Below are 12,806 nucleotides of genomic sequence, written 5' to 3' on the forward strand. Positions count from 1 at the left end.
AAAAACATATTTGAATAAATAATGGCCAAAAAAGTTTCCAAACTGGTTGAAAATCACCTACCAACATATCCAAGAAGTAGGACAAGCCCTCAACACAAATATGAAGAAAACTACAATCCAACTTCTCAAAACCAATAATAAAAAGAAAAATGTTAAAGCTGTTGGGAAAAAAAACAGACCCAACACATATAAAGGGACAAAGCTAAGGGTGACAACAGATCTCTCCCTGGAAATAATGGAAGCAATAAGACAGTGGAGTATTAAAAGGAAAAACAAAAAAAAAACTATCAACCTAAAATTCTCCAACCAGAAAAAAAAAAAGGTAAAGATGAAACAAAGAGTTTTCAAACACACAGAAGCTGAAAGAATTCCTCATGCATAGAACTGCACTACAAGGAATATTAAATATTAAACAAAAGGAAAATCATTCCAGATATAAATTTTGTCTCAGGAAAGAGAGGGTTGCTGGAGCGGAGTGGGGGTGGGAGGGATAAGGTGGCTGGGTGATGGACACTGGGGAGGGTATGTGCTATGGTGAGCGCTGTGAACTGTGTAAGACTGATAGATCACAGACATGTACCCCTGAAACAAATAATGCATTATATTAAGAAAAAAAAAAAAGAAAAAAAAAAAGAAATTTGGATCTATACAAAGCAACAAAAAGCAAGAGAATGGTAAATAGATGGGTAAATATGCAATATTTTCTTTTTTTTATTCAAATCTCCTTAAAAGGGACTATTTAAACAAATAAAAAAATAGAAAGAAATAATGTTCGGGACGCCTGGGGGTGGCTCAATCGGTTAAGCCACTGCCTTCGGCTCAGGTCATGATCCCAGGGTCCTAGGATTGAGCCCCACATCAGGCTCCTTGCCCAGCAGGAAGCCTGCTTCTCTCTCTGCCTCTGCCTGCCACTCTGCCTGCTTGTGCTCTCTCTATGACAAACAAATAAATAAAATCTTAAAAAAAAGAGAGAAAGAGAGAGAATGAATGAATGAATGTTCCGGGGCACCTGGCTGGCTCAGTCAGGGGAGTCTGCAACTCTTAATCTCTGGGTTGTGAGTTCAAGCCCCATACTGGGTACAATTACTTAAAATTAAAATTTAAAAAAAAAATAAAAAGGAAAGAAAAAAATAATGTTCCAAATGAGTGAAAACCATGAGCAACAATATGGATGATATAAAAGATAAGAAGTGATAGAGAATGGCCCAATTATTCTTGAGTAGAATTATTCTTCACATAGAACAACCCGTCTGTGTAAAAGAAACACAGTATCTCCTATTATGGTAGGAAGGTACCACAATGTGAAGGGCCTGGTCTTAAAGACCATAGGAAATAAATTATTTTGTTTTCATTAAGACTGTAATGGGGGCATGTGGATGGCTCAGTCAGTTGAGCCTGTCTTTGGGTCAGGTCGTGATCCCAGGGTCCTGGGATGGTGCCTGGCGTCCGGATCAGGCTCCTGCTCAGGAAAAAGTCTTCTCCTCGCTCCGCCTCTCCCCCTGCTCAAGCTTTCTCTCTCTCTCTCTCAAATAAATAAATAAAAATGCAGATGCCGCAGACTTTTAAGTCTTATCCTTAGAGATTCTAACTCTTAATGTCTGGGATACAGCCCAGAAATCTGTGTTTAAAAAAAATTTTTAAAGACCAAACATGAAGCAAGTGTTGTTGCTGTTGTTTCATTTCCTAAGATTAATTTTCCAGCAGAGTACGGGTTGGATTAGAAGGCAGAAAAAGAAAACAGGAAAACAAATAAAGATAGCCCCAGTTTGAAAAAATATATCCTAAATTAGTCCTAAGAGCGCTAGCTGGCCAAATCTTGTTGCTAGTTATTTGATTAATTTTCTAACTATCTAAGATGTGAAGGAATAACAATTTTCCTGGCCTCTGCATCACTATTAATTGTTATTACATATAATAAAGATGAAACAAGTAAAGAACAAAAGATTCTTGACTTCTTTCTAATGAAATTTTATTTTACCAGCTTCAACTTCATTTCATTAGGAAATAAATACTGGAAATAAAAACTACCCATTTGAAGGGAAAAACTAAAAAAAATGCTGCATAAAAGTATAGATATTTTTAAGTGTTTTTAAGCTAGAAACATCAGTAAAATTCAAAACAATAAACAAAAAATTACACTATGCATGAGTACTTTAAGTGTAATATATCTTCATTTGTAAAAATACATCCCCAAAATGCTAAGAAGAGGGATAAAGTGTCTCCTCAGAGTTTAAATACATTTCATACATCAAACCTTAGCTGAATCTGATTTATTTCGCTTCATTTTTTATTTATTTAATAAATAAATAAATTTAATAAATAAATAATGTCAATACCTTCAGGATGTGCTTTACTCTCTCCCCTGGGGCCTTTATATCACTAGCTAAAGCCTGAGCAGCAAGGAGGAAAAAGGAATGTGTATCTCCTATTATGGTTAATTCCAAAATAAATTCTGCTTCTTTATCTTTTGATTTAAAAATGGCACACTGATTGTTTACCTAAATCTTCTTGAAGGTAAGATAATTGTGAAATTTCAATATTATATATATATTGTGTTTAATCTAAAATGGGCTTAATTGCACTAACCTGGTTATAAGAGTAATCCCTCCAGGATACCTACACACCTATACTTGGGAGCCTTTCATCATCTTCTTACTGGAAAAGTAACTGTCTTTCAGTAACATCTCATTTGCACAGAATTTCATATTCATATTCTTTTTTTTTAATGATTTTGTTATTTATTTAACAGAGAGAAACATAGCAAGAGAGGAAACACAAGCAAGGGGAGAGGGAGAAGCAGACTCCCCACTGAGCAGGGAGCCTGACGTGGGGCTGGATCCCAGGGCCCTGGGATCGTGACCTGAGCCGAAGGCAGCCACTGAACGACTGAGCCATCCAATCGCCCCACATATTCATATTTTTTACAAATGTGTATTAAGTACCTGAAGTATTCAAGTATCAATTATTTATCTGAAAAATTCAGAAAAATGACATTCTCTTCCTTTATAACGTTATTTTAACTATTTATTTATTTGTTTGTTTATTTATTTATTTTAAAGATTTTATTTATTTATTTGACACTGACAGAGAGATCACAAGTAGGCAGAAAGGCAGGCAGAGTCAGAGGGGGAAGCAGGCTCCCCACTGAGCAGAGAACACGATGCGAGGCTCGATCCCAGGACCCCAAGACCATGACCTGAACTGAAGGCAGAGGCTTTAACCCACTGAGCCACCCAGGTGCCCCTATTTTAATTTTTTAAAGTCCTAGACTAGTTTACCATACTCTTACATTTGCACTATATCAATTGTTAACCTTTATATTATTTTAAAATAGTGCTTTCTGAACGTCACTGCTGTAGAACTTACTTTCTTTAATAGTAACCCTCAAAGTAAATATTTCAAAATGTGGGTAAGATCACATTCCCAAGTTCAACAAACTAACAAGAAAAGCAGTATGTTTGTTAAATAACATTAGTAGCAAATAAAAACGTGTGCATGCATGCACACACAAATTTCAATTTCACATACACATACACACATTTACAAATGTCTACTATACACCAGGTAAATATTATCTCATTTTATTCTCCCAGCAGTACTATAAAGTCGGCACTGTTATGATCTTCATTTTACAGAGGAGTAAGTTGAGAGACAAAAGTCCAGTTAAGCTGCCGCAGATCACACGGCTAGCAGATGGCTGGTCTTAAATCCAAATCAAGCAATCAGATTCCAGAGCCCAACACAAACTGGGCACAAAACCAGCAAGCAGAAAAGTGCTGCTTGGAAGAGAGGGTATCACAAAAAGGAATACAAAAGAAACAAAGTCACATATGCAGTAATGGCAGCAATTTTGTTTCTAAAAATGCACAGAAACAAGACCAGAAAGAAGTATGCCAGAATGTTAATATTTATCACTGAACACTGAGATTTCAGTTCATCTCTCTTCTCTTCTAACACATTTGTGCTTTTAAGTTTTAACAGAAAGCATGACCCTCTTTATAATCAGACAAGAAAAATTAGATGCAAAAGATAAGAAGTCTGACACTCTTTAAGAATGTTCCGTCTTGGCAAGATGCCTACACACTACCAGTTAAAACATGGACTATAAATGACAGATCCCTGAGGGCTGTGACTACTTGTGACAGAAAGACTCAGCAGAACTCCCTACTGCACCACAGGACAGACAGAAATATGTATAGTGTCTGATTTGGGAAAGGACTATTTAAAACAAAGAAAGAGGAAGAAAAGAAAAGCAAATTAGTAGAAGTATTATATAGTACAACTAGGGCTTTAATCACTGAAAGAAGATGACTTAGAGTAAAGGTAGGATAAAATGTGTTTTTAAAACCTAAAACAATAAACATTTAGTTACACACTTAAAAACTTCCCAGGGAAAACTGTAAGATTCTATGTATAAACATTAGACATAATTGTGTGTACTTCTAAGCTACATGTTACTTGTTCTACATTATGCCCCCTACGTAAAATCTCTGAAACTTGAAGTTCTAAATGTTCTCTCTAGATCTTAAGAAATTTCGTTTCAGGAGCACCTGGGTGGCTCAGTGGGTTGAAGCCTCTGCCTTTGGCTCGGGTCATGGTCCCAGGGTCCTGGGATCGAGCCCCGCATCGGGCTCTCTGTTCAGCGGGGAGCCTGCTTCCTCTTCTCTCTCTCTGTGCCTACCTCTCTGCCTACTTGTGATCTTTGCCTGTCAAATAAATAAATAAATAAAATCTTTAAAAAAAATTTTGTTTCAATTAACTCCTATAATCAACTACTCCATATTGCTTTTCTACTGTCCAAATAGAAGATCATTTTTTCTTCCTCCACTGTTTCTAAACTTGATACAAAAATAGTTTCCTTAATCTTACTCATAATTTATTTCATTAATTATATAGAAATCATTTATTTTTTGGTCTGTTGTCTGTCCTAAACTGTATGTTGTCTTCAGATGCATTCCTTTAGAGATCAGAGATTTACTCTGAAGTATCTGGTGTAGTACAAAAAATGAGAGGACGTTTAAACAGGTCTTTGTTGACGATGAGAACACATAGAAAAAGCAGCGATCGGAAGTAAAAGTAGCAACTTTGTACATTTTAGGTCACTTTTCCTCTTTATATAAAAGGTTTTTTAATATCCAAGAATTCAAATATACCCATTTAATCTTCTAGTCTCTCTCTTAACTCTTGTTCTTACCAGTATCCATCTGCCAGACGTATACAGAGCCATCTGAACACCCCACGACCAGGTAATCATCAGAAGGCCTCCACTTGATGACGTGAATGGGAAAGAGATGACGAGATGCCAGCATAATGCATTTCTTCTCCCGCAGACTTAGGAGTCCCACTGAGTGGTCACTGGCTACAGAACAGATGCAGTGCTGTACTCTTGCCTAAAAAGAATAAATCTTAATTATATTTAGATTAAATTCAGAATAAAATGGATCTGGTCCTCAAAAACGTAAACCAAAATTAACTGTACATCTAACACTGCTGAAAACCAACCACAGTATTAAATTCTGTTGAGAAGTAGGTTCCTTCCCATTACACATAAAACACCCAATTCCATCGTGACAATACTTGGAGAGATGCTAAACGAGTCCTAGATTAAAGATGGAAAGGATGCCTTAGAAAATCTGTTCAAATGTGAAGATGACCTTACTGACATGATCGCCGTACAGGCACAGGCAAAGCTGCAAAGAAATTGATCTGTTATTATGCGTTTTCTTTCCACAGTATGAACTTTCCTTTGTTGGCTGCTATAGCTGCTACAGTGCTTCTTTCTGTCTGTGACTCTGTCATTTTGGACCCATGTTCTTTCCTGCTCCTTTGCTCAAAAACAATGCCCTCCTGGTCCCTCAGCCACAATCACACCTCCCAAGAGCCATGGGGATTTGATATTATGTGTAGGTGTGTCTCCCGGCTTCTGTCAGTAACACCAGCAGGTGCGGCACCTCCACTAACACAACAGCCACTTAAACATTCTGCTGTGTATTCTCTGCTCATCTCTAGTGTGTGCCCTTCAATTCCTTTTAAACCAAGATGGAATATAAATAATCAAAGAATGGTAAAGATTTTCACTAGCAGCAGAAAATGGAAACCACAACCTAGACAATTAAAAATTCAGGTATTTAAAGTTTTAAGAATGTATAAGCTATTTACAACTTAACCTTTCGGTGATTTGTTGGATTAGTCTTTCAGCTCATACTGAGGTGAAACCATATGAAAACAGCCACACATCACTGGATATATTGTGAGTAATATTGAGGACGAGGCCCAATGCATTGCATACACAGTAACTCTATAGTGGGCTCCAAAGGAGAAACTTCTCAAATCTTCACCTAAGCAAACAATTTTAGCTAAAGAACAATCCCACACTGATTAGTACATCTCACTGAATGGGAAATGCTGACAGGAACAAATGAAAAGAGGTAGGTATGGACAAAAGTGCACAGAAAACAAAAATTACTGGTGTTGACTTTAACCATGGAACTCCTAAGAACCTTTAACATGCTGATGAGAACAGAATTCTCTCTACAAGGGGAATACAGTATTGCTCATCTTGATGTTTATTTGACCAGGGTGATCTTAGAAGACCAAGTTTTAGAGGAACATACTTTGGGGAAAGCTGCTGTAACTGGTTCCTTTCATGTTCTGGCCACACGACACCTAGACCTGAATTTTCTACCCAGCACAGTCGGCGGGGGAGGGGGACACACACTTCTGCAATGTGACTCAGCCTCCTCTACTTTCTTCTCTGTTTCTCTTCATCATTTCATTTTATTTTATCTTACTCCATCATGTTTATTTTTATAAACAACTCAAAATCAACCTTTGAATGAAGCAGAACATTAATAAAATAAAGACAGTAAGATTTAACTATTTTGTTCTTAAATTCAGGTATGTTAACCTTTTATCCTCTGTTAGCTTTATTTACACTTTTTGTTATACAATGATTTAAACATTATAATCAGCATTGCAGATGTTTACTAATTTTAAGAGTTAAAAAACCAAGTTCAGAAAGATCATGTTATAAACCTTATTAAGAGAACCTGGGTGGCTCAGTGGGTTAAGCTTCTGCCTTTGGCTCAGGTCATGACCTCAGTCAGGGTCCTGGGACTGAGCCTCCGGCCCCTGCTCAGCAGGGAGCCTGGTCCCCCCTCTCTCTGCCTGCCTCTCTGCCTACTTGTGATCTCTGTCAAATAAATAAATAAAATCTTAAAAAAAAAAAAACTCTATTAAAACATCAGATAGAATTTTCCTAAACATTTAAGCTTACTTATTTCATCTTCCCTGATAAGCGCTCAACTGTAACATAAAACATGATTTCTTCCTTTAAAAAGATAGAAGAACTGAGGGGTAGTTGACTATGGCACAAAAAAATTACCTTTAGAATTAAGCATTAATCAAAATAAAGTGGTAAACTACAAAAAAAATCATTTAAATACGGGAATGTTAGAATAAAACGGTAAAAAGATATCTGTGATACCTTTATTTCAGATCATATAAAATATTTATGAGTTCCACCAGACATGCATTGCAAACCAAAGATAACAGTTTAATACAATGAATGCTTTGCATTTCTACAGATTACCATTAGTAATGACTTGGTATTTATCAAACATATTCATCATTCAACTCACAAAAAGGGTGCTTTCATACATTAATGGTTAACTACTACTATTACCATTCAGCAACACTGATCTATGAAAAAGTGGGTTATTTTACCTATTTCTCTCGTCACAGGAAATAAACATTTACAGGGATCTTTTCCTCTATGTATAACTTACTAAAAAGAAAGGCTCCTAGACAACATTTCTTTTCATCTGTCCAAGTTCTTTAATCAAGCGCCAATCTGCCACACCGTGCACAACACCTGCCACTACTTGTGACTCTACTACTTTGACTCACAAGCTCCTCAACTTCAAAATGAGCTGATGCTTAAGTGATGCCACATCCCTCGCTAGCTGATCACTGGCCCTCAAGTCCACAGTCATCTCATTAGTGTCCACATGCACTCTTGGCATTCCATTTCAAAGGGGCATGAGTTAGGGTGAAGTTTACTCAACAACAGGTGAATTGCCACTAGTATCCTTCACAATGTTTGGTGCTCTCCAAGCTACAAGCTATGGGCAGATCGTAACGTCTGAGGGGATACAGAAGTACTGACCGCCACTGACAGATACGTTCTCTCTGCCAAATGTTTCCTACAGAGGTTCATAACCTAGCAGAGAGAGGACTGCAGACATTCATCCCCATTTCTATGACAAACTTGATCTTCAGGTACCAGCTCCCCAGGGGAAGTTTCAACTTTCACCCTCCCATTTAGATCCAGGTGGGTAACTTCAAAAATTCAAGAAAATGTAATCCATCCTCAAGAAAAGACTTAAAAACCCTACATTCATGTTATCACTTTTGTTGGTAAAAAATAAAGGACAAAGCAAATACCAAATAGCAAAGGATCTCCTTTTAAAAAGTAGACTATGTAATTTTCTGAAGGGAAAAAGTAACTGTAATTCAAAAAATTCTAGCTTTTCATTTCCACATAATGTGCTCTAACACATATACTTATATAAACATACTTTGAAGAGTTCTATTCCTCTTTCACATAGTGCAGTAAGGATGAAAATAGGCAAACGATGTATCCCATCCCCCTCTTCACATACAAAATGTTTGGTCCAAACTAAATGATATATCATCCCCGTAAATGAAATAAGCATCTGAAGAGTTAACGCTAGCTTTACTGTAATAAGCAACAGTCTGGAAATAGCCAAAATAATCAAGACTGAAAACAAAACAAAACAAAAAAATCAATATTGCTAAGCCCAAGAAAGCGTAGTTATTAGAGGTACTTAACTCACGAGAAAAGATGGTTCTCTGCTTTTTAAATATGGATTAAAATAAATCTAATTTTTCTTCTTTCAAAAAAATGCTAGTCCAACTCGTGTGAAGAAAACTGGCCTAGAGTGGAAATAGCCCAATACAGTAAAACCTCATTAATTTTGATTCCACTAATTAATTGTGAGTTGATGGTTACCTTCACAGGCTGTGTGAAAACAAATTAATGGTATAAACAAAGCAAACGTCTCGCCTATTTAAATGTAAAAGGAAAAAAGACCATTCTCAAGCACCACTTTGGTATTAATTTTAATTCAAACAATGAACAGAGTAATGATAAATAATTCTCAGCTATCTGTTAAATGAAAGCACTTAAAAGATTTGCTAAAATGCAATTAACTTGGTTTCTTCTTATCTGTCCTCGAAATTATTAAAGAAGCACTTCTTAAAGGATATTTAATAACTCCTATCTCTGATTTAGACCCAGCTTCCCCACAAATGAATTGAATTACCACAATTCCTTTATTATTAAATTATTAAATTCCAGGGATCTTGGTTATTGAACATCTATTTCACCCACAATGACTGATTCCATAATTTGATTAATTCCATTCTACTTTCCTTTGCTCCGTTTTCAACCTGGAAAAAGTCACCTAAGTGTGACTTAACATCAAGGACACTGTAACAGGATAATGCAGAAGACATTTAAATTGTGTGATTAAAATAATAACAACAAAAAGTGTGAACCTCGTGCATTTATGCTGACTTTGATCCCACACCTATTCGTTAAAAAGACTTGGTGATGTATTCCCGTTGTATATATATTTACAAATTATATAGGCACTCCTGTGCCAATATACCATGTACTTATAAAACATGCACAAAAAATATGTTTTAACAGAACAACTCAGAGGGAGGCCTGCGTGGATTAGTCAGTTAAGTGTCTGCTTTGGCTCAGGTCATGATCTAGGACTCCTGGGATTGAGCCACGCTTCGGGCTCGCTTGCTTCTCCCTCTCCCACTGCCCCTCCCCCACCACTACTGTGTGTGTGTGTGTGTGTGTGTGTGTGTGTGTGTGTATACATACATACATATATAAAAAAGAATGACTCGGGTGCCTGTGTGACTCAGTCGGTTAAGCATTTGACTTCAGCTCAGGTCATGATCTCAGGGTCCTGGGACTGAAAGCCCCACATCCGCACAGGGCTCCTTGCTCCATGGGGAGTCTGCCTGTCTCTCTGCCCTCCCTCCAAGCTGCCCTAAACTTGTGGCCTCACTCACTCTCTCTCAAAAAAATAAATAAAATTTAAAAACTAAAAAATAAAAATAAAAGAATGACTCAAAGCTTAAATAAACAAATTTAAGAGAAAGGAAGCACCTTCTTAAAATGTCTTACTAATGTTAATTATGTTAGCACTAGGTAACAACTCAAAGCACAATATATAGCTTTAAAAAGATTTCATTGCTAATGACTGTTGGACGTAAATACATATTTCATATAATTATACATTTTTTGGCTGCCCTCCTGTCAGACGGACCAAATGATCACTGCCTGAAACCATAATGCAGCTGCTGAAGAGAGATTTAAGTTTCATGGGAAATCTGTTCCATCCTCAATTTCTCTGCCCATTTTGTGAGGGCGGGTGAGGAAGCAGACAAGGAACGCGCCCGGTGAGAGCCACGCTGTGCCTCCTCTGGCTGCCAGGTGTGCTCTTCCCCCAGGTGACACATGGTCACAGGACGTAAGGAACAAGTGAGACTCCAGTATCCTACCGTCTACTACATGTTCACAGGTGCGATTTCTTAAGGTTAAAAAAAGGACATAAGCAAGAGCTTTAATATTTTGTTCCTTTACCCCAGTGAACTGTCTCACAGATTGTACTTCCCCAACCACTACCACCAACTGACTTAAGGAGTGAAACTCATGAGGGGTGCCTGGGTGGCTCAGTGTTAAAGCCTCTGCCGTCAGCTTGGGTCATGATCCCAGGGTCCTGGTTTCGAGTCCCGCATCGGGCTCTCTGCTCAGCAGGGAGCCTGCTTCCCTTCCTTTCTCTCTGCCTGCCTCTCTGCCTACTTGTGATCTGTCAAATAAATAAATAAAATCTTTTTATAAATAAATAAATAAATAAATAAATAAAAATAGAGAGTGAAGCTCATGAATACCATCTAAAATTTTGTGTTGTTATGGAACCCAGAATTTGTACAGCATGGACTGAGCATCCTATTACAACTTGGCCAGTACTTTATAAGTGAAAATTATTCAAACTCATGCTCCAAATATGACTAATTCTGCCCTAGAAACAAAATGTAACAATGACATCAAAAATTAATTTAAAAGCAGAGGCTAACAACAATAAACAACAGAATATTTAACAAAAACTGTATTTTCATTTGATGAAAAAAATTAAGATAACTGGCCAAGGAAAAGAAGGGAGATGATGGACCAAAACATACATATTCCAGGGCCAATTTTTCTTTCCAGATAATTCTGATCCTCAACCAGAGTCTCACTGAGTGTGCCAGTAAGTAATCCTCACAGTACATTAGTGCTGAGCAGCAGAATGCCACAAACTATCATAGAATCTGACAGAGTCAGAATATACCACCTAGGTCATCCAGCCTGACCTTATGCATTTTACAAGACTTCATTTTAAGCCATTCCCAGAAACCTCTTATATAACCTGTTCCTAAACATCTGCCATGAATTATAGAAATTAGAGACAGCTAGTTTACCCCTTCCACTACCTCTCTGGGGAGATGATTCTGCTTTCCAACAGTTCCCGATATAAATTACATACATACATTTTCCCTACTTTTGCTAATTTGTTTTCCGAATTAAATTCTTTTTCTTCATATCATTTCAGGGTCAATCTCTTAACTGCCCCCAAACAATTTTTCTCTTTGTGTATTCCCTAAATATCTGATCACGAACTACTGTCTTTCCTTTTAAATATGCCCATCATTAGACAAGCTATAAAAGACCAGCTTCTTTCAGTCGTAAATCAATCTTGCTATTCTCTTAATCATTCTTTCTCGTACTTCCCAGAACTCTTTATATGGAACATAAATGTGCAGTTAAGATGCATCATTTATCACTTTTAAACATTCTACCTGAAAGGAAAAAAGAGCCTAGGAATATTAATTTCATTTCTACATTTTCATGAAACTAGCTTAAAAAAAATTTTTTTTCAGACATCCATAGCTTAGCCTTCCTTTTTTTTTTTTTTTTTTTAAAGGAAAAAGAAAAGTAGAAGGCTGTTTCTTTAATGGCTGTTTTAGAAAAGACGACCACGGAGTCCAACCAAAACACTTACCTTCTAATTGGTTACATTCTATATGAAGACTTTTAGAAACAAATTTTAACATCTTCATTCAGTCACTATATATAAAAGGTAATAAATAGTGGAGTAATTAGAATTCCATCTTTCTTCAACTGCTTCCTTACCAACTAAACAGCAAATAAAATATGAAGAATTTAATGTAAGACAGGCGCCTACGTGGCTCAGTGTTGGTTAAATGCCTGACTCTCAATTTGGCTTAGGTCAAGATCTCAGGATCGTGAGAACAAGCCCTGTATCGGGCTCCACAGTGTGGAGCCTGCTTAAGATTCTCTCTCTTCCACTGCCCCTCCCCCATCTCTCTCTCTCTCTGCCTCTCTTTTAAAAAAAAAAAAAAAAAATCCATCATTCTTCTTTCCTCACCCCACAAACAAATCTCTGATAAGTATGCTATTTGTTCTTAATCCAGGCACTGTTTTTAAACTAAATTTTATTATGTTTCTGGATGGAGAAAGATTCCCACCTTCAAAAATATGAAAGAAGCTACATAGAAAAATGATAGATAACCTAAGAACAAGAAAATTTCAACAGAAAGCATATATGCTTAACATTTCAGTTAAGTTAGGCACTCACAGAAGTACTAAAATTCCCAAGAAAAACAAATAAGCAAAGGACAAAAGATGTCTCAAAAAA

At 36.9% G+C, this 12,806-nt stretch overlaps 1 protein-coding gene across 4 annotated transcripts in view; it reads right to left on the reverse strand.

Moving 5' to 3' along the window:
* WDR7 (WD repeat domain 7) overlaps positions 1–12,806 on the reverse strand; it is a 363,545-nt gene that overhangs the window by 285,590 nt on the left and 65,149 nt on the right. For all 4 annotated transcript variants that reach the window (XM_059140623.1, XM_059140622.1, XM_059140626.1 and 1 more), the window contains exon 13: positions 5,195–5,390. In XM_059140623.1, coding sequence (XP_058996606.1) covers positions 5,195–5,390 — 196 coding nt within the window. The remainder of the gene's footprint in view (positions 1–5,194; positions 5,391–12,806) is intronic.

Source organism: Mustela lutreola, chromosome 11 (genome assembly GCF_030435805.1).
Source record: "Mustela lutreola isolate mMusLut2 chromosome 11, mMusLut2.pri, whole genome shotgun sequence".
NCBI classification, from domain to species: Eukaryota; Metazoa; Chordata; class Mammalia; order Carnivora; family Mustelidae; genus Mustela; species Mustela lutreola.